This window comes from Cololabis saira, chromosome 23 (assembly GCF_033807715.1).
Source record: "Cololabis saira isolate AMF1-May2022 chromosome 23, fColSai1.1, whole genome shotgun sequence".
Classification (NCBI taxonomy): Eukaryota; Metazoa; Chordata; class Actinopteri; order Beloniformes; family Belonidae; genus Cololabis; species Cololabis saira.
The window spans coordinates 10,188,928-10,211,395 of NC_084609.1; the positions used below are offsets into that span (position 1 = coordinate 10,188,928).

The 22,468-nt window shown below is 37.0% G+C and overlaps 2 protein-coding genes and 1 long non-coding RNA gene across 4 annotated transcripts; 1 reads left to right on the plus strand and 2 right to left on the minus strand.

The window, feature by feature from the left end:
* Positions 1–6,422: 6,422 nt before the first annotated feature.
* LOC133424305 (ubl carboxyl-terminal hydrolase 18-like) lies at positions 6,423–12,451 on the minus strand. 2 transcript variants are annotated; one of them, XM_061714816.1, is made up of 10 exons: positions 12,208–12,451; positions 10,747–10,843; positions 10,356–10,498; positions 10,207–10,286; positions 9,987–10,121; positions 9,772–9,867; positions 9,532–9,693; positions 9,320–9,451; positions 8,003–8,049; positions 6,423–6,981 (listed from the first exon to the last, which is right to left on the minus strand). In XM_061714816.1, the coding sequence occupies exons 1-10, from the start codon at positions 12,269–12,271 to the stop codon at positions 6,909–6,911; spliced, it is 1,029 nt and encodes a 342-aa protein (XP_061570800.1). In that variant the 5' UTR covers positions 12,272–12,451; the 3' UTR covers positions 6,423–6,908. The 2 variants fall into 2 exon arrangements, with proteins under 2 accessions (XP_061570800.1, XP_061570801.1); XM_061714817.1 differs by having other exon boundaries at positions 10,747–10,868.
* Positions 12,452–13,207: 756 nt separating this feature from the next.
* Positions 13,208–14,738, plus strand: LOC133424313 (uncharacterized). Its single transcript, XR_009770861.1, has 4 exons — positions 13,208–13,422; positions 13,883–13,976; positions 14,067–14,154; positions 14,356–14,738. It is a non-coding gene; the product is annotated as an uncharacterized LOC133424313 (long non-coding RNA).
* Positions 14,739–15,041: 303 nt separating this feature from the next.
* LOC133424307 (peroxisome assembly protein 26-like) lies at positions 15,042–22,455 on the minus strand. The gene is made up of 5 exons (XM_061714818.1): positions 22,082–22,455; positions 18,908–19,048; positions 17,757–18,073; positions 17,525–17,665; positions 15,042–17,426 (listed from the first exon to the last, which is right to left on the minus strand). The coding sequence occupies exons 1-5, from the start codon at positions 22,285–22,287 to the stop codon at positions 17,329–17,331; spliced, it is 903 nt and encodes a 300-aa protein (XP_061570802.1). The 5' UTR covers positions 22,288–22,455; the 3' UTR covers positions 15,042–17,328.
* Between the last annotated feature and the right edge of the window lie 13 nt (positions 22,456–22,468).

The following is a 22,468-nucleotide window of genomic DNA, read 5'->3' on the forward strand; positions in this document are numbered from 1 at the left end:
TTGTCATTTTTTACATCTTTTTACATAAAAACTGGTGGATTTTCACAAAAAATGTAATAAGAATTGCTAAATTAATCCCTAAAAGCTTTAAAACAAAAAAAGACATGACATATTAGGAGTGGTCTTTCGATGTTTGGTGTGGTGTTTCGGCGGGCTAAAGGCTGTCCCTAACTTGCAAATTCTAATGATAAAAATCAGACAGTACATACGCAAAGTCAAGATCACAAATCGGGGAAGATTACACTACATTTTACAGAATTACATATGATTTACCTTCCAGTAAAAGACCAAAATCCAGAGAAGTTCAGAGGATAAAGAGGAACAACAACAAAAATTAAATAAATAAGATAAGGAGGAGGAAGTGTTAGTTATTTTGTTCCTTGATAATTGGGAATGTCAGTTCACTGGTAAATAAAATGGATGATCTTGGAAGGCCGACAAGGACAAAGTTGGAATATGGGAAGTGCAAAGGACATTATCACCAAAAAATGGCTGAAAGATTATATTCCAGAGTGCAACGCCTCTTTGCCTGGTCTTTAGATTATATGTGCAGACAGAGACTGAGTACAACAAGTGTAAAACAGGAAAGCCTTCAGTGCTCGTTCAAAACATATCGTGTAATCCTGAAAAAGCAGCTCAGAAGGTGCAAATCTGCACCTTGGATATCAAACTGTTCACTGTGAGATTCCATCCATTTTGCACACTTCCCTGTTACCCGCCGACACTGCATGTGATGTCATCAACTCAGTCGTTTCCAGACTCCAAGCACTTTAATGAATTTAAGAGAAATCCATGTATATTTCTAACAATGTACTTGCAACAATTCAAATGTTCTTGTTGTTTGTAAGATGATTGCTATTGCTTTTATTTAAAAAAAAAAACAAAGCAGCGTAGCAAACATCACACAGTCATGTTTTGTCATTGACTGAATACACAGATGTTTGCAAATGATGGAATTTAAATTTCCGAAATTCATAAAATGTAGTTTGATATTTAAAGGTTGCCATGAGGGCGGTTTCTATTGTTTCAACCAGAAGCGAATAAACAAACTTTTACTTTACAGGTCCACGAGTCATAAAGGTTGGCAACCACTGCTTTATTGCATGTCACTCTCCCTTTCCTGTTGCTATGAGTACAGGCCAGTAATATCAAAACTGTGCAGGTTTGGACCAAACTTTCCACCCACACATTCAATCCAGGCTGTACACATAATGTCTGCTAAATAATGACTCAAATGCCATGTGCAAACATGAGAAAAGAAGGGTGTTGTGAAGTTATCCTGAGCCCCATCGCCCTCTTTCATGACTGCTGACTCCTCTATGTAAGAAGACCTCTGGCTTGTCAATGTGTCTTTAGGTCTGTGTCATAGAGACTGTGTGAGCTATGCCCCGCTTTGCATTCCTCTGCCATCCAACCTCTGTCCAGCCTGGACTTTCCCACAGAACCCTAAACCCTTTGAATGAGAGTAGGTCTTTGTTTCAGGCATTTTTCATCCCGATCCCAGCAACTTCCCCATGGTGGAATGCAACAGGAATGCCAGCACCAGCTACCTGGCATTAGAGGGTCTTTGTGCGGAAATAGGAGAGGCTGAAGGAGAGAGCAGGTCAAAGGAGGTTTGACAATGGATAGCTCACTTCTTGAGGTGCCCAGCCCTTATAAAAGAGCTGCCGGACAAGCAGAGCCGGGGTCAACTAAGCACGGCAAGGTGCACTGAGGAGAAGGGGAAAAAAAAAAAAAAAAAAATGACACTGTTTCACTTGGACTTCTCCCTGTCTACCGCTGTATAAATGATCAACCCAAGCAGCGTTGCAGCAGCTGATTGGCATGCATTCACAGGCTGAAATGTGCTGCAGTTAACAAGCTGCTGTGAGCTTATCACTAGCTGAGAGCAGAAACGGTAAGGCATTAGCCTCGAGGTGCAATTCCATTCATTCCTGTCCAGTGAGAGACAGACGCAGCAGGATTTTAATTTGAGGGAAGTGAAGACCATAATTTATTAAGATACTACTTAACATCATGTGTTTTTTTTTTATCATCCATCTTTCATTTTTATTGATATTATTATTCATTCGTCCAAATTGTGAATGAAAATATCTGCAGAGACGGCAGGAGTTTAGTTTGAGTAGAGACGCTCACATGCACCTGGACCCAACAGTGAAGCCACTTCAAGTGCAACCTGAGCGGCCGACTTCAGAGACGATGGCTGATCATCCCTGGATCCCGGGTCTAATGATAAGGAGAGGAGATAAGGTGCAGGCTGAAGGGTAATGACAGACTTGTGAAGACAAGGGAGGGGCATCAAGTCACATACGTACATGTTATGACTGCAGTTACAAAGTCACCTACTGGGAGGACCAACATCTGCCGTCCACCACCAGTTCCTCACTTCTGGATGCCCACTCTGCAGTAAATATAAATAACCTGAGGAATAACTGAGGCTGAATATGTATCACGTATCATTAGCTGCTAAACATCAGTGTCTCTTGCCATTTTGAGTCAGATGAAAGTGAATCAACCCCAACATCAGTTCTGCTCCAAACCAAGTCTGAACCACTCCGACTGGTTCCTAAAAAACTCTGCAGATGTTCTGTTTATTATGCTCAGACTGCCAAGAATCTCTGGGAGGACAACTGAACATGGGAAGAAAGAAAAAAGACTGACCAGACTCCCCTTCTCCCTCCTGAGAGGACATTTTATGAACTCACGGGGGAAAGATAAGACTCCTTCCTCGACACAACTGATCATACAGCAGAAATCCCTGCAGCGTAATTGGATCAATGTATGTTTGAAATGTTAAATAATACCATCGCTGACCTTCAGAACATTTCGTGTGTCAGAATTTTCTTTTTATGAAGATTACTTTTTTCACTTGTGTCCTCTATCTGCCTTATCTGATTTACCAATTTTTTTTAATATGAGAGGAAAAATCTAAGTCATGCAGCAGACATTTTTCTTCAGTTCTTGTTTGCTATTTACAAAAGCAGACTTCACCATGGTCACCAGGCCTGCTTGTTGAAAGGAAAAAAAAAATATTTGAAACCTCATTATGTAACCTAAAAAATTGCTGTATGACTTGGTCTGCCACCCCTGAAGCATCCTGAGATTTGCTCTCAGATTGTTATTTAGGATGGGAGCAGTCAGGATGGGGCTTGTTAAAGGGTCTCGCTTTTGACGTTACGGCTGAAACATTCATTTCAAAGGTATTTCTGCAACACCAGCCACCATTCATCTGATGCGTGCAGTAAAAGAGAACTGAAAAGAGACAGTGTGGAAATACTTCCTTTTTAAGGCTATAAAAATATAAAGATGAAACAAGAAAATTGTGAATGAAAGAGACAGCTCAAACACTGCTGCAAGGCCACGAGACAATAGTTGGTTGAAAGTCTTGCGAAGCTGGAAGCATTTTTAGGTTATGACCCATACCAAAAATATTGTTATAGCAAATGTAGAATCTCTATTTTAGATTTTAAATAAAATACAGAAAACAAACTCATCTTACACTGTTACTGAACTCCGGCCACATAGTTACAAGTGAAGGCAAGTTGGCGAGCTTGCCTTGTTGAACTAAAAGATTGAACTACTGACTGTAAAGTAACTATTTTGATAATCAACGTTGATAATTCGTCCAACATTAAATTACATTTCAAAAAACTATATACGTATACATATATATATGTATACATATATATATATATACAGTATATATATATATATATATATATATATTTATATATATATATATATATATATATAAATGTGTGTGTGTAGCTTTAAACACTTATCTTGATTTTACCCCTGCCTTTTTCCCAAATTGCATTATAAAAGGGAAATCTTTTGCTTTTCTTGCTTGATATAAGATTCCAGATTCTCAGCAACTTTTTGTGGTATTTTTCTGTGTCTGTGTCAAAAATGCTCAAAATGCTTTCATGGGGTAATGGGTCCCGACTGCACGCAGCTCAGTATACCTCCTGCACTTTTTTACTACAGTGCCATGCCATAGTAGCATCTCCAGATTGTGGTTTGGCATTGTCTTGTTGAAATAAGGAACATCTTGCCTGGAAAAGATGTGTCTATATGGCGGCATATTCTGCACCACATTTACTGCACAATGTTTATTGTGCCATGTGATCCGTCGCGCCACGGCAGTTTTCCACTTCACCTCAGCACACTGTAAACGAACTGATGTTATTAATAAATCATCATGCAACAGATCAAATTATTGTACAAAACAAAACAACGTTTATAACTGTGCACCTAGCAACACTGATTAGCAATAGGAATGCCATTAGTTTTGCAGGTGCCTGGTCGTAAACCAAAATGTTGGACAGGAGGAAATTTTGCCCTGATGATGCTGCAAGCAGAAGATTCAGGAATGTGTCCAAGTTATTGCAATGCACTTTAAATAGATGAGAATCAAAAGGTCACAGCTTTGAAATACAGGGCTGGTTCAAAATATTATACCAAGACTGCTATTGGTATGGTTTAAAAGGTGTATATATAGATAGATATACTTTTACACTATATTTATCCAAAGCTGGGAAATTGTAGAAATTGTATTTAATGTAAAGTAAAGTATAAAGTATATCCAAAGTATATATACGCATAAACACATACATAAATACATAGATACATGCATACATACATTCATACATTCATACATACAAGGACTTTGTAAGCTTTCTGTCTGTCACATGTTGAAAGAGGCTTGTGAAATCCTCCAGTCACAAAAAAGGGAAGTTTAAGACTGCTCTTAAACAGCCAAATTCCACATGTCACAATGCTGTGTTCACCCAGTAAGTGGCAAGCACACGTCAACATTTACTAGAAAGCATTAACAGCCCCCAACATATTGTGTTAACACACTGCAAAACCAGACGGGTGTCATGTCTACTGCTGTGCCCAAGGAGACGGCGCTCATACCACACTCGTCAGTTGTGGCCCATTGCGTCAATAACTATCAGTTCTGGAGACAACAGCATGCCAAAACAATACAACATGAACTATAAACTATAAATCACACTATAAAGGCAAAGAACTCATTCATTTGTGACAAGTGCTTAAAAATAAATATTTGGATGCTGAGCTAGCCTTCAGACGTGGGGCCTCAGGGTGTGCTGTCAGTGTTTCATAGTTTCATTGTTACCAAGTGTCAGGGCGCTGTCGGACAGGTGTTCATCCAAGACATACCGGTACTTCCTGCATCATCACAGAAAAAGCATAATCTACCAAAATACTACAAAATGAAGAATGAGCTCTTTGGAAATGGAAAAGCCAGGATATTTTATTTAAACTAACTAACCAAATGAAAGTTTTAAATCAGCAGAGTAACAGAAAAGTGGAGAAAAGTCACATTTGCAGTGCAGAAGTACTTTCTACCTCTTCTCTTTATTACAGCGACTAAGGCATAATGAGAGCTGAAATATGCAGCAAGTTCTCAAGAAGTGAAAGGATGCCTCTTGTTGTTACCAGACAGCGTATGAAATAGTTCTACTTTCTAATAGTGAACGTGAAAGCTCTCAACAAAATGAGGCTTTTCCAAGAATTATATGCTTAAAATTGTTTAAATGATGTCAATATTAATAGTCATGTTACACTATGGGCAGTATTTCAATTTTTGCATTGGGTCACGTGGGACTGAATTTAATTGTAAACTGTAGTTTACGATCAACATTGTATTTCAAGGTGATGTGATGAACTTGTTGGCCAAAAGATCCCATTTACACATTTACCTTTTCGTTAAGCATCGGTTTTAAGTATCTCTCCTCATCAACCAATGACCTTTCATGCTGCACATTCATGCATTAATAAAAAGTGCTTGAAATAAAGGGTTATAAAAATAAAAGGTTTTTTTTTTCCAGAAACGGTGTATGATATGTCTAATAAACACAATTACTCAGTGTTACAATAAATACATGTCAGAGGTATTGGGAGTACTCTGATTGTCAGCGTCCACTCAATCGGAGAAAGAGTCTTGATTTCAAGTCACAAACATTACTCAAAAAGGCTAACAATATCCAGATACACCTCTATTAGTGTTTTGTGCTTTGAATGTGAGAAAAAGAAGATGCCTCCCAAAACTGAAAAGGCTGAGCCTGTGCTATAAAGCTCAGAGATGACGAAGCATGAGACCCGCAGCCTCTGGCCCTGTGCAGACATGTTCCATTCTGTCAGAGCTCCGCAGCACATAGGAACCATTTCACACAGTACCCCGACTCTTGGCTGGGTGAGTGGGAACTTTAGTGGCTTTGCCGACGGGCTGAGGCGAGCATTTACGCGTTGAGGCAGCATCTGCAACATTTCACAGCTCTAAGTTGTAATATGGTTCCCTTTATTGCCGCAAAAAACACACAGATGACAGAGCCTGAAAAAAACCTGCAGTTGTTCATGCATCAGCAAAAATGCATTGAGATGTATCATTCTGGATCACTTCTTTTTGTTTTATTAATTGTTGCAAATTCAAGGCCTACAGGTTTAAAGAAAATGAAAAAAAGATAAGATCAAAGCTGACATTTTAAGTGATTGCTCCCCCCCACACACACACACACATACAAAAAAAATCCTTCTTCCTACGTGATGTATGTGCAACATTGTCAGGAAAATGAGTCCTATTGCAGGTATTTCCCCCTAATGTGTAAGCTAAGCATTCTCTTCAGACCCACCTCCAGTATGAGTATACTCAGCATGTGTGTGGTCTGTTGGGGGGAAAACCTTTCATGCTTTGAGTCTTGAATGCCACCTTCTGGTCCAGGACACAAATTGCTGTGCCGTGAAGAAGTTAAAATGTATATGTATATTAAATTAATAAACCTTTACCATATATAATAAGATTAAACACTTGCAGTAAATTGTCCCCATAGAATTCTCTAATTCATTTTTCCACCTCTTCTGTTTCATTCGGATCCATCCACTCAGCCAGATAATTCAGCTTGCTGCCCCTCTTGTGTCAAATGTCTTCTGTACATCAACATGTATGCTGTACCCCTGTAAAATAACAGAAAATAAAGTTGTGCTACTCAGAGTGTCTGAGTTACACAAAATCAAGCGGTCTAAACAGAAATATGAAAAATTAAACATTAATGGACGGTATGTTGTTCAAAGACACGACACCATGACAGACGAGGCGGATTTCCTTTGTTTAAAAGTTCAAAAGTTTAAGAGCGCTCATGGCAAAGACAAAGTCACCTTTAGACTTTAATCTTGACCGAGGAACAGACAATAAGGCTTTGTCTAAAGATCTAAAGCTGTTTCTGCAAATAGCAGGATAAAAGCTCCATGATGTCAGCGGGAGTCAAGCTTTTAGGGCTTTAAATGTTATTAATAAGATCTCAAATTTAACTCTAAAAGCAACTGGAAGCTGGCCTAAACATTATAAAATGGGAGTCACATGTTTTTTGTTACATCTCGCTGAGAATTGTTCCACTCCGAATGCTTCTGACAGAGGATTTAATAGTTGAGGCTGAACACGAAGAATTTGAGTTGACAATTTGAGAGGAAATAAAAGTCTGAAGAGTTCTTTGTATTAGGCCCAGAATGTATTACATTTCGTAACGTCTTTTTCCAAAGCTCTTTCTCTGAATTAAAGGAAGACGTTCACATTTTCAAAAAACAAAACCAAACATAGTTAGATGGAAACATGAATAATTAGCTTAGCTTAGCATAAAAGCTGGAAAAACAGGCAAATACCCAAACAAAAAATGTAAAAAGATTAAAAATATGCATCTGTGACATTGATGTGCTACTAGCTGCATCTTTCCTTTCTTCTTCTACTAAAACTCAAGTTACTTTTTTCCCAGTTTTGAGGCTCACCTACTAACTTAAATCTTTCTTTAACTGCTGGCAGCTAGTTAGCTACATGTGCTTTTCGTATGTAATTCAAAGATATAAAATTATTATTAACCACTTCATATCAAAGCAAAACAGTTTCCTCAAAATTTTCTTTTAAGAGGATTATATAAAAGTCTCATAATTTGAAAACAGACATAAAAACTGATAATCTAATTACCTGCTATTAGGTCCTCCAAATATTGTCTGCACTTGTCCCCAGGACGCCTGGAGGTTTCAAAGAAAAAATCAGATACTGGCTTCAAAACCTTATTTTAAGAAGGTTTTTATATGATGTAAAATGAAAACAATGAATCAATATGAAAACTATTTCAATGGAAATACTAAAAACGTGACATTTCAAATGTCAGAATTTGTAGGCGCAGCCAATTGGTGGAGGGTCTTTACTTTTGTGGTCTCAGGTTTCCATGTTTTTGAATATGAATATGATATGAAGTCCTGTTGATCATCAGGTAAAGATCTTCAGCTTTCATTGAAGTAGTTTGCAGCCGAGTGTGAAGCAGCAACTCCAAATCTGAGACCAGGGTTCTTAGTTTGGGAGTGAGGTGCTTCCTCACACAGAAAAGTTCAAGTATCTAGGGGTTTTGTTCACAAGTGGTGGAAGAATGGAATGATGAATCAGCAGGTGGGTCGGTGTAGCATCTGGAATAATGCAGACTTTGTCTGATGTGGTGAAGAGGAAGATGAACCAAGAGGCAAAGCTCTCTGTGTACTGGTCGATCTATGTTAAGACCCTCACCCATGTTCAAGAGCTTTGGATAGTGACCTACCCACAGTTCTTGAGCATGCAAGATATAAGTGGCTAAAATGAGTTTCCTTTACAGGGTTGATTGACTCTCCTTCAGATTGAGTGAGAAATTAAGTAATTTGGGAGGAATGTGGAGTAAAGTCATGCTTTTCCACCAGACACGCACCCAGGAGGGGGCAAGTCCAACTGGAAGGTGTCCCCAAAGCACCCGGATACGCAGAAATAAATGGATGGATGTTTATGTTTTCTGAATATAAAATAATTTTGAATTAAATGCGAAAGAAAATGTTTCACAAAATCTGGGACAAGGGAACTTTTACCACTGTGTTCTCTTCTGTTAACAGCACTAGGTCAGTGTTTAGAATCTCAGAAGGTCATTTGCTGTAGTTTAGAAAGTTACATATATTTTTCTAATAGGATTTCAGTGGCTTAACAGTTCAAAGTCTCCATTATCATATTTTTTTCACCTTAATATGCCGCATGTTTTCAATGAGCTACAGGTTTGGACCACAGTCAGCTCCGATTAGCACCTGGACTCTGTTACCACAGTCCTCCAGTTTGATTTGTCACACATGATAGTTTATCACTTCAACTCAGTCCATCATAAAAGAGCTAGGGCCCAGATAAGACCAAAATATTATTTATATACTATATGTTGATTTTTTTTCCCTTCTTTTTAAGATTTTTTCAAGAATTCAAGTGAGACAGATTTTTTCTGGTCCGTAGTACCTTTTGGACATGGCTGTCATCTGCGTAGTACCAGCACTTGTCGGCCCTGTCACGTACATAGGCAGTGTAATGTCCAGATTCAGCACTCCCGCAGTGCACTACTACTGCATACAAGGTGTACGTGCAGCCACTCTGGAAGAACACATAAACTCTTAGACAAAATACACACCCCCCCCAGACACTAGTTAGGAGATATAAGTAGGAACCTATACCTGTGCAAAGTCTGTAGAGAACGCTTCCTTCAAAATCTCAGAAGGGTCAAAGTTTTCTGGGAAAGTGACTCTGCTATTGAGTTTTCGGATGAAACCACGTGAATTCCTAAATCGTTTCAGGTGTATGCACAAGATGTCAGGTAGGGCACAGAGTTTGATGCCCTGTAAAAACAAAATAAGTGATTTAGTCGACAACAAAATTGGCAAATATTTTTGGGTAGCATTGATATCAAGCCTCACCTGTCTGGATGGCATCTTTTTTCCACATCCTTTGCAAAAACAATTATTTATTCCCCTCAGATCCTGATCTTCAAAGAAGGATTTCACACAGTCTTCCTGAAAGAGTGTAGAGTTAGAACAGAAACTCTCCAGCTCTGGAGTTTTTACATGTCTTGTTGAAATTTTCTAAATGTTAATATGTGTTTAAAAGACCACACATCTAAAGAAAAACCTACCAGAGTGTTGTCATCTTCCCTTATATGTAGAGGCAGGCTCAGCATGTGGCTTTTCCGGGTTTGGATGGAGCTACACTCCAAACACCGCAGGTGAGTCTCCACTGAAATCTTGTACAGATTGTGAATTTCAAGAGCCTGGTAAAGGAAGCAAAGTCCAAACCCTGAACAGATGCCACACTTAAATATCAAAAGCACAGAGCGTTTTTGATATGAGACTGACCAGATTTTTGTTTCCCATCTGCTGCTGTACGAAGTTCAGAATGGAGAGGAACACTTCATCAGCATCATGCTGCACATTAACTACAAAAGAATATTCTTAGAAGCTGTGATGAGTTTGACACATTTGCTGTGTGAAGCTGGGTCTCTTACGTCGAATGCGGTTTCTGTCCAGACAGTGGAGGAAGTCTCGATGTGGAGCCGGCTGAGGGAGGTCTCCACGCATGGTGACGAGAACTCTCCTCAGCTGCAGGGGAACATTGCAATCATCTGCCCTCTCGCCAGCTGCGTCCCACCTTTTGAGATTCACAAAGCCTCAGTTGTCTTTCTTTCTAGCACCTGATAAACACACTGATTTCTAGATGGACAACACTGGGTTTTTTAAATGTTTTACATGGTTTTTTAAGGACAAAAACCCCATCTGAGGGTGTTTGTCCTTGTGGAAACTAAAAACATCACCCAAAGTTTGATCAAAAGCATGACAGTTTTGTTTTTGTTCAACTGTTGATACTTTACAGAGATTATAAAGAGTTTATTTGCTCACCTTTCTAGCAGGTCAGTTAGTTCCCAGGTAGCGGAGAGGGTCTGCAGTAAAGTGTTCACACAGCAGGACAGATAGTAATTGCTGAGGCCTCTCATTTCTAAAGATAAGATAAATAAGGTTCACTGCAGTTATATTAAAACAAGCAAAAAATAAATTATTATTTCATACACAACAATGCCTGAATAATTATATTTATTGATTTGAGGAGAAAAAGAATTGTTAATCTTAATATCAGGAGTTAAAGAGGAGTAAAATGACTAGGTTAGAACATATTGTTGGTACAGATCTAAATGTCACCTTTTTACTGTAAAAGCTGCACTAATTGATAAATGCCCCAGTTAAACAAAGTAATCTAGTTTTTTTGTGGATTTAAGTACAGGAATTGGACTGACACTTCATTGATTTGAAAAAAAAAATAGTCTTGTAAAATTTGTTTGGTTTTTCCTCATCACCTCCTTATACAGTAATAAACCCGTGTGACCAGAAAAATGCCCTGTATTGCAGCCCCAATATCAAACAAAATATGAGTTTTTTTGTACTGGTGTCATATGCGAGTACACAAAAAGATATGTCATATATTATAATCAGATGTGTCAAGTAACGAAGTACAAATACTTCGTTACCTTACTTAAGTAGAAATTATGGTTATCTATACTTCACTGGAATAATTCTTTTTCAGACGGCTTTTTACTTTTACTCCTTACATTTTCACGTAATTATCTGTACTTTTTACTCCTTACATTTTAAAAACAGCCTTGTTACTCTATTTCATTTCAGCCTTAAAAAAAAACACTATCCAGTTAAATTGCTCCATCCGGATAGAGTGAATTTGGTTGTGGTTGTTTCAGATGTTCTTATCCAGTTTTGTTCTTACATCCGTTCCCTCAGATTCCTGCAACTAAACTTGGATGTACATTCCAATAAAGGTTAGGATAAATGATAACATGCCTCTGAAGTTTGACTTTTTGCACCATTACAATACTTATAGGCAACTAGTCATCATATCTCCTGCTCTCTGAAACACATGTTAATGCTCAATAGTCACATATATGGTTCTTTAATATATTTGCATTATACTAAGATACATTCATTTTCAATGGCTTTTGCCGTTAATGGCTTTTTTCCCCCTTACATTACTTTTACTTTTATACTTTAAGTAGTTTTGAAACCAGTACTTTTATACTTTTACTTGAGAAAAAAACTTGAGTTGATACTTCAACTTCTACAGGAGTATTTTTAAACTCTAGTATCTATACTTCTACCTGAGTAATGAATGTGAATACTTTTGACACCTCTGATTATAATCAAATATTTTACAATATAGACGTTTATATTATTTTTAAATTTACCTTAGAACCACTGAAATGTTAGTGTTAAATATAAACCAGAGGCTGAACTTCAAAAAGCTGAATATATACAGACATATAAAAAACACAGATCACGGATAAACGTTGAACTTACGTTGAAAAAGTTGATAGTCTCTCCGAGACAACAGTTCTAACAGTTTATAACCCAGAGCAGCCATTACAGACGATTTCTTCAAAGCATCAAAGTCGCTTCATTTATTTACCAGCAGATCCACAGGCTCATCCTCCACTTTACCAAACCACCAGTTTCGATTTATAATCTACAAAAGGGCTGTTTCCCTCAGCTGATCCTGTAAACTGAGTTTCTGTTTAACAGCGTCACCAGAGCGTCAGCTTAAGTTTCATTTTCATGGATCCTTCTGTGGAACTGAAACTTAAAGTCTAAAGTCACAAACAAAACTTCATTTCAAGCTCATTTTGACCTTATGGAGATTAATGTTACTCGTAGGATTTACGTAAATACTTACCTGAGTACACATTCCAGGTATTTTACCACGATACCTGGGTTTTTTTGTAGGGGAGGCTGAGAGCGACTGTTACCATGGAGACCGTTGCCAAGCCCCTCGCGTCTGCACATGCGCAATCAGATTGTGTCGCATTTGGATTCAGCCCTTTCAGGAACGTAAATAAAAAAAATACAAAAATACAAAACAAAACCCTTGTGAAGACCTGAGCCAAAAGAGAGTTGGGGTGCGTCCCAATACTCCCCCTCGCCCTCCTTTTCTTCCCTAACCCTAACTTTTGCGCGTTCCCGTGAAGGTAGTGGTGTCCCAATTCCTCTTTTCACCTAGGGGGAGGGGGCATAACGAGGGCTAGGGGCTGAGAATAGCCCCTTCAAATCGAGGGATTTCAGATGCTGACTTGGCGAGCGAGGGGGTATGAAAATCTCCCAGAATGCTTTTCGTCGTCATTTGCGGACTGAATCAAAAAAAAAAACATGGAGGACATTTCCTGTTTTTTTGGGAATAAAATCAATATTTTGAGTTAGTTTCTGCATAAAAATGCATTTTGATTACATTTCTCGGCGCAAACCGATATTTTACTTTCATAATATTCACTCAGTGAATGTACATCATCCCTTTTTTGTCCGTTGTTCGCTAAGATCGCGCCGGAATATGGTTACGTAACCTACGTAAGCGACGCCGTAGGTTACGTAAGCTACGCCGTAGGCTGCGTCTATTTAAAGCTCGCCGACCGAGGAAAACATGCTTTGCAGACTCGTCTCGATTTTGAGCAAGCAAGCATTTTTTCATTTTTTTTGAGTCAAATGGCGACCCGCAAAGAGCAGGAGGATATTGAACCCACAAATGTAAGTATAATGTCCCATGGAATTAAAAAAATCACAGTGCTTTTGTATGTTTTAACAGTTTGAACAGTACATAGAAATACCACATTGTTTATTGTTTATTTTTAATACCAAAGAGTGAAATTACCGGAGTCAAATTACTTGTTGGACAATGTTATAACCTGGCCAATAAAGCTGATTCTGATTCTGAGTTAACGTAAGATAATGCATATGTGGCTGTTGATGACGAGTCGGGTAGATAACATTGCCGTGTCCTGTTAACTACTCGTTAACTCTCATATTTTCTACAAATTTGTTGTATATTTCACATTACTATAAGGCAGCAACGTTATTTGGGGGGGGGGGTTACGAAGTAATAATAACGTTGCTTGCTGCCTGTTATAGTTCAAACGTTTTTTTTTGTTGTTTGTTTGTTTTTTTTTCGAGGACGTTTGTGCATTGCAGTAATCACATTTCATTCCAGGGACTCCGGATCAGGTCCGACACCTAATAAGCTTTAGGACTACCAACGAGGAGAATTTTACTAAGAAGAAATATGCTGCTAAACCGCTGTGGGAGTGAGTGATCTAGCTATCTGCTTGCAGAATATCTGTGATGGGGTCCTTAACCATGGTATAACTACTATTCATCACTGTTTTCTGTTACAGGAAACTCATCAAAGAGCTGGAACTGGAGGGAAAGGTGACCACAGCACAAATTGGCAAAAAATGGGAAAATCTTGAAAAAATATATAAGGTAAGCAATGGTTATGGTAAGTTATATTATCTGCTGAAGAGATGATGCTTAACAAAAAAAAATCCATGTAAAGTATTTATTAATAGCACAGAGGTAATTTTTATTTATACAGTGATAATGAACCTGGTATGATGTTGTGGGTGTGTATGATAGTCCAGTCATGTGTGTAATCAACATGTGTATCCATCTTTTTTATCTCAGAACACTTTGGAAGACGCCAGCACATCGGCCTCAAGCTCTGCCTCACCAGCTGGAAGAGGAAGCTGGAAGCTTCAGGCATCAGGTCCACTTTCCCCCCGATCCCCCCAAAAAAAGAAACTCTCTATGCAGGACTTCCTTCAAGCTGAGGCCGCCAAAGAAGACAGAAGATGTCAAAAGAATGAAGAACACATGGACAGGTTCCTGAACCTTTTAGAGAAAATGGTGGACCAGACAGACCATCAGCAGTAGCAGCACATACAGTGCAAATTTTTTTTTTGTACATATTTCTGTGCAAATTTTTTTATATGGAACAGCACCTTTCTTTGTTCTGCGTGCAATGTTTACTTTTTTCTTTTTAAAAATTGTATTTGAATATAGCAAATAAAGCCTTTTTTACTGCAGATTCTCTCACTATCCTTATTTTACTATTGATCTCGTTGTACAGTTTATAATTTGAGACATTACCTTACTTTGAGAAACCCCAGAAGAGAAAACTGTTGTGTAACAAGTTTTATTAGACAATTTAAAAATTTCCAAGTGAGTAAAACCACACAAGTACAAAACTATATGAAGAACACATGGACAGGTTCCTGAACCTTTTAGAGAAAATGGTGGACAGGACACCTCATCAGCAGTGGCAGCACATACACTGCAAACTTTTTTTTTTTTAAATATTTCTGTGCACATTTTTTTATATGGAATATAAGTGCCATATTAACAGAGCTACAGCTGAAATTAAAACAGCTTTTGGCTCTCAGCTTCCTGATCAGGGTAGGGATGGAAACGAGGGGTAGGGGGAGAATTGGGACAGGCACCTGGGCCAAGTGCCCTAGATTTCAAGTGCCCTAAAATCTCCCCCTTCTTTTTTAGGGCTTAGGGAAGAAAAGAAGTGCGAGTGGAGAAAAGAAGGGCGAGTGAAGGAGAATTGGGATTGGCCCTTGGAGTTGGCTCCAGCAGATCCCTGCTACCCTGAATAGGAATACATACTTTGTTGTAATTTCCTCATTAACGCACATCCTGGGTCACCTCCGTACAGACTCATTACTTTGGCACTTTAAAACCATAAACATAACATAAAACATGTTGTACATTTTTTCTTTTCACTTTATATTTTATATCTCAGTTAATATGACTTGTTCTTTTGTATTGCACCAAATCACCACAACAAATTCCTTGTGTGTGTTAAAAAAAACTTGGCAAAAAACTTCTTTCTGATTCTGATTCTCGGTTTCTGGTGGGTAGGCTATAGATTATGTTTGGGTGACTGGGTGAAAGACAAAAGTTTAAAGTAGTTTATTGTAAAAGTATTACTTTTCATCTATTTTTTACACCTAAAGTTGTTGAAACATTTATCTCTATATTACTGTTAAGAAATTAACATAACTTCTGTTTTGAGCAAATATAGAATTCTAACTTGCTGGAAGGCTGGAGTTTTGAGAGCAGCATTTTATGTAATGTGGTCAGATGGTATTTCATTGCTACTTCCTACATTTCTTCTGAAAACATTTACTTTTTTTCTTAATTAGAGACATTTTCTGGTGGGTTTGTCAACACAATGGGTGACAGCAGATAGGTTCATTTTTCGAAGTCCATTAAAATCTAATTCCTTAGAAATATGTGATTTCTGAGAAGAATGTGTGACAGTGCATCACTGCAAAGATAATCCAGTACAATGCTGCAGATGATGATATCCACCTGTGAGTAAGGCTGCTAAGTATCTGACATTCCCACACCAATAAAATACAGAAATAACATAATGTATCTTTAGAATGGATTATCTTTTTATCTCAGATCCTGAACCTTACGTTGTCCCCATTTCCCAATCACAAGCCAGTGTTCTCATGTTGCTGAGTTGTTAGTCTGTCACCCGGACATGCAGAGACAACTAGTACAAAAGCTCACAAAATAATTATTTTGAGAGAAGTACTTTAACTTTGGCACTGGTTTAGTTTCTAGATGATAGATCTCTATTTCTTTGTCCACCTTAGAAAATTAGTTATGTCTGCAGGAACTATTCAGTTGAAGTAAACAGTATGGAATAGACTGTTCCTTTTATCATATTGAAATTATAATCTTTGTAACAGTTTTTGAAAAAAATGACTCAAAATGTATACTTTTACATGTTATGACCTGAGTATTTTTTAGATCTATTAAACATATACATAAATACATACACAAAACTCCACTTGTTTACGTATTTATAGATAATAGGAGAGCATATCTGAGAAAGAATGTGAAAAAAAGAAAAAAAAAAGACTTGTTAATCAGCGTTAGAATCTCCAACTGCCCCTGCTTTTTTCTTTAATAAATCAGTGAGAAAAATGTTCATAAATATATTGCATGTATTTTTTACCCCCTTTAGCAGACTGTGGACTGTTACTGTTTTTCAGTTAATTTTTTTTTTTATTTCTTAACCTTTATTTATACAGGTAAAATCATATTGAGACCCAGGCTCTCATTCACAAGAGAGACCTGTTTTAAGTAGTCAGCAGCAAAACACAAAGTTACAGACTAACTGAATGTACAACAGACAAAAACAAAACAGAAACATAAGATAATTAATAATAATGAAATTAAGTACTTTACTTTACTCATACTTTAACTTCTCATGTGGTTATACAAACCACTCCATGATGAAATAAAGCTGCAATCCTGATGGCCTGAGTCTTGTGCTGGAGTTATGGCTAAATGATTAGTTAGAGATTCATAAACAACTTGAAGAAGAGATACATTATTTGTAAATTTAGCGATGTAAACAAAAAAACAGGTAAAAAAATCTGTTGCTGATAGTCTGTGGATCATTTCTACATTAGCTGTGTTTTCTCCCAGAAAAGAAATAAAATGAAATGTGACCAAAGTAAAATTGTTAATGTGATTGATGTTGGGAGTCTCAGGAAACTACACATACCCCTACAAAACCGTGAAGTAAGAGGGAATTGAAACAACCCATTGTGATTCTCACAGTCCTTCGTTTTAATTAAGAGCCTGATAATACGGTGCAAACATGGCTCTCCACATCTGCTTGAGCAGCTGGAGAAGTTTGGAAATCCACATGAATGAAGAAGGAAGAGCTGCAGATAAAAAAAAAAGTGGGAAAAGCATTTAATTCCATTTTAATACGTTTTTAAAAGACTGGTGATATCTCTATGAACAGGAACATTCATCCAACCTGGATCCATTCGGACTAAAAGCATGTAGACGAGAACAGCTGCCAGGAAGAACCTCCGGAGGGAGAATGAGCCAGAGCCAGACAACAGTAGTTTTCTGTACAGAAACGTGACCATGGATGCAAGTTTATGGATGACCCCACCTGCAGAACACAATTAGAAAACTCATCTGTAGTTTTTACTTATGTGACCGAGTATAACTTGAGTGAGGAAGGTTGAGCAGAAATATCAGACCTTGAATTGACACAGGATGTGCAGCATTTCCAGACTCTGAATTGGGATTTGAAGATGGCTCTTGATTCTGCTGTGCTTTTTCATGCACAATATCCAGCGCTGTTTGTCTCTGGTCCTGGAATGCAGCGTCGCCAACCTCACCTTCAATAAACTCCTGAGCCTCCTCTAAATGTCCAAGTGGCACAAGTATGTGCAGCAGATATAACTCTGCGACTGTCCGGAAACCAGCTACTCTGGATTTTAGTGGACTGTGCAACCAAATTCTGGCTGCATCGTGCATCACAGCGGGCTCACCAACCTTGGAGTACAGAAGTATGCTGCCAAAAACACAGGAGAAAATCAGTCCACATGGTATAGGCAAGGCAAGGCAAATTTATTTGTATAGCACAATTCAACACAAGGTAATTCAAAGTGCTTTACATCAACATTAAAAGCGACAAGACACAATTAAACAGTAAATAACAAATACAATTAAATAAAATGATAAGAGGAAAATAATAAAAAGCACAAATTATTAAAAAGTAAGGGCAGTAGAGTACAGCAGGTAAGTTTAATTTAAGAGTATGCTTCAGTAAACAGTAATGTTTTTAGCCCTGATTTGAAGGAGCTGACAGTTGGAGCAGACCTCAGGTCTACAGGAAGTTTGTTCCACCGGTGAGGAGCAGAATAACTGAACGCTGCCTCACCTTGCTTGGTTCTTGTTTTTGGGAATCACAACAAACCAGATCCAGATGAACCTCAGGGGTCTGGGAGCTTCATAGGAACTAACAGATCCAGCATGTATTTTGGTCCAAGACCATTCAGGTCTTTGTAGACCAGCAGTAAGATTTTAAACTCTATCCTTTGACTCACTGGAAGCCAGTGTAGTGATTTCATGACCGGTGTAGTATATGAAATAAGTTAACATCCTCTTAAGTTTCCTGCTATTCACAATCGTGTATGAAGCCTCATTAATTATCATGGATATAAATTGATAAAAATCAAGGAATTTCAAAGGCTGGGGTAGGTCTCTACTTTATAATATATATATAAAATAAAATATCCCCTGTAGCATGCCAACTTTTTGGATTGTTTTCTCTATCAACCTACTACAACTTAAAAATAAATGATGAAAATCAAATAAATAGCCTGAATGTGTGAGCCTTCCTCACCACATCTGCATGATTTTCGCTGGGATCTCCTCCTGATGTTCATACTGCTGCAGGACCCAGCAGAGGACACCGCTCCACTGGTTCATCTCAGCGAGAGCCTGAATCCCCAAGATGCAGAAACCAGCCTTTAATTCTCCACATCTACAGTGACAAAACCACAGAAACATGGGGGAGAACAATTTAAAACATTTACTATTTCCATATGTGGAGTGAAGTTGTGGAACAGTTTTGGTGCGGAGCTCAAGCAATGTCCAAGCATGAGCCAGTTCAAACAGCGGTACAAAAAGATGGTTTTCACAGGGAGGATGAAGGACTTTGACAATCACCAGGTGTTAAGACAGGATATTTTTGAATGAATTAATTTTTATTTCGAACATGTATATAAAATGAAAGTAAAAATAATAATAAAAAGATAAACATTTACATCTTCATATTAACATATGTTTGAAAAAAAGGAGTAGGAAGAAGTGTACCGTACACTTTTTCCTAGTTCCTACCCCTTTATAACATTATGGATTTACATTATTGCTATTATTATATCTACACAATATCCATATAAATATAATCTATATAAATACTCCGTAAACATGCCTATTATTACATCATTATCCATATAAGTATATAGACAATATAAATATTACATAAATATTATATCAATATCTAGAAAATACAACTATTATATACATCTATATAAATATACACTATATAAACTACATAAATATCCCTATAAATATATATATGCTACATACCCAATAAAAATATAACATATATTACATAATTGTATATACATACAATACATAAATATTGAAATTGATTAAGGATTGTAATTACTGAGAAGGGAGAAGGGATAGGATTAAATAAGCACATGCTTCTTTCAACTACTTTTCGGACATGGTAACATTGTTTTATTTTATTTTTTTGTTGTTTTGACTATTTTGACTTGTGTGTTGTTTTAATGTTTTTCTCATGCAAAAATCGCAAAAAGGGGTAGGAACTAGGCAGAGGTGTCAAGTAACGAAGTACAAATACTTTGTTACCTTACTTAAGTAGAAATATTGGTTATCTATACTTCACTGGAGTAATTATTTTTCAGACGACTTTTCACTTTTACTCCTTACATTTTCATGCAATTATCTGTATTTTTTACTCCTTACATTTTAAAAACAGCCTCGTTACTCTATTTCATTTCGGCCTTTAAAAAAAACTATCCAGTTAAATTGCTCCATCCGGATAGAGTGAATTTGGTTGTGGTTGTTTCACATGTTCTTGTCCAGTTTTGTTCTTACATCCTTTCCCTCAGATTCCTGCAACTAAACTTGGATGTACATTCCAATAAAGGTTAGGATAAATGATAACATGCCTCTGAAGTTTGACTTTTTGCACCATTACAATACTTATAGGCAACTAGTCATCATATCTCCTGCTCTCTGAAATGCATGTTAATGCTCAATAGTACACATATATGGTTCTTTAATATATTTGCATTATACTAACATTCATTCATTTTCAATGGCTTTTGCCGTTAAAAGCTTTTTCCCCCTTACATTACTTTTACTTTTATACTTTAAGTAGTTTTGAAACCAGTACTTTTATACTTTTACTTGAGTCAAAAACTTGAGTTGATACTTCAACTTCTACAGGAGTATTTTTAAACTCTAGTATCTATACTTCTACCTGAGTAATGAATGTGAATACTTTTGACACCTCTGGTAGGATTAAATAAGCACATGCTTCTTTCTACTCCTTTTCGGACATGGTAACATTGTTTTATTTTATTTTTTTGTTGTTTTGACTATTTTGACTTGTGTGTTGTTTTTATGTTTTCTCATGTTCGGAATAAAGCGTAAATTCATTCATAAAGCTTACATTCATTCAAACATGCTGTGACACAAGCTGAGGTGGGTAGTAACGAGTTATATAACTCCGTTACATTTACTTGAGTATGTTTTGGGAAATTTTGTACTTTTAGGAGTAGTTTTGAATCACTACACTTTTTACTTTTACTTGAGTAGATTTGTGAAGAAGAAACTGTTACTCTTACTCCGCTACATTAGGCTACGTTGAGCTGTTACTTTTCTTTTATCCCTTTTATCCATGTACGCGTCAATCTCATGACATCACTGGGTGATTCTTTGGGAAAAATGTTTGTTTTTGCATGTTTTGTCACATTTACACAGACTCAAACACACACAGAGTTTCTATGAGTTCATGTTGTTCTAGTTCTGCCTGGTTAAAAAAGAAAAGTACAAAGGCTTGAAATTTTGTGCTACTTGTGCTTAATTTATTTTTTTATTCTGTTATTTTATTATTTATTAAAGTACTTGAATTTACTTTAAGCTTATTTTAATTTAAGCTATTTTTTATTTTTTATTAATTTTAATTTATTGTATTATTTTATTGGTTTAATTTGCCTGAATATGATTATTTTGTACTTTTTTCTGTTTGAATGGTTGTGTTAAAAAAAATAATCAGAAGTTACTCAACAGTTACTCAGTACTTGAGTAGTTTTTTCACCAAGTACTTTTTTACTTTTACTCAAGTAATTATTTGGATGACTACTTTCTACTTCTACTTGAGTCATATTATTCTGAAGTAATAATACTTTTACTTGAGTACAATTTTTGGCTCATCTACCCACCTCTGGATGTATATAATAGTTGTATTTTCTAGATATTGATATAATATTTATGTAATATTTATATTGTCTATATACTTATATGGATAATTATGTAATAATAGGCATGTTTACGGAGTATTTATATAGATTACATTTATATGGATATTGTGTAGATATAATAATAGCAATAATGTAAATCCATAATGTTATAAAGGGGTAGGAACTAGGAAAAAGTGAACACTTCTTCCTACTCCTTTTTTTCGAACATATGTATGAAGATGTAAATGTTTATCTTTTTATTATTATTTTTACTTTCATTTTATATACATGTTCGAAATAAACATTCATTCATTCATTCATTCATTCATTCATTCATTCATTCATTCATTCATTCATTCATTCATTCATTCATTCATTCATTCATTCATTCATTCATTCATTCATTCATTCATTCATTCATTCATTCATTCATTCATTCATTCATTCATTCATTCATGCTGTGACACCAGTCATACAGGTTGGGCTGCATGAAGTGACTCCATGTGCATTTGATTCACCTGTAGTCCTCCGGCTCCGCACTCGCCAGGCTCTCCAGACCTTTCTGGCATGTGTCAAAAGCTGCGTGGAAGTTCCTGTGGACCATCATCTGCTCTGCAGCAGAGTCCAGCATGTTGGTCGAGAGTGATAAAGAGGAGGACGGAGGAGGGCTGGACATTGCTGCGAAGCTGCGAGCAGGAGTCTGGCCGGTGGAGCAGCTGCTCATGACTCCCACACAAGTCCCAGATAGACACAAGAGAAACCTCAAAACAATTTACGACTCTAATTCCTTTAAAAAAAATAATTAGAAGGTTAGCGGTCGATGAGCAAAACTTGAAAAAGGGCTCTACATGTGAAACTTACTGCACTCTCGGCGACATTTTGTTTGTTTACATTTAGGGAAACTT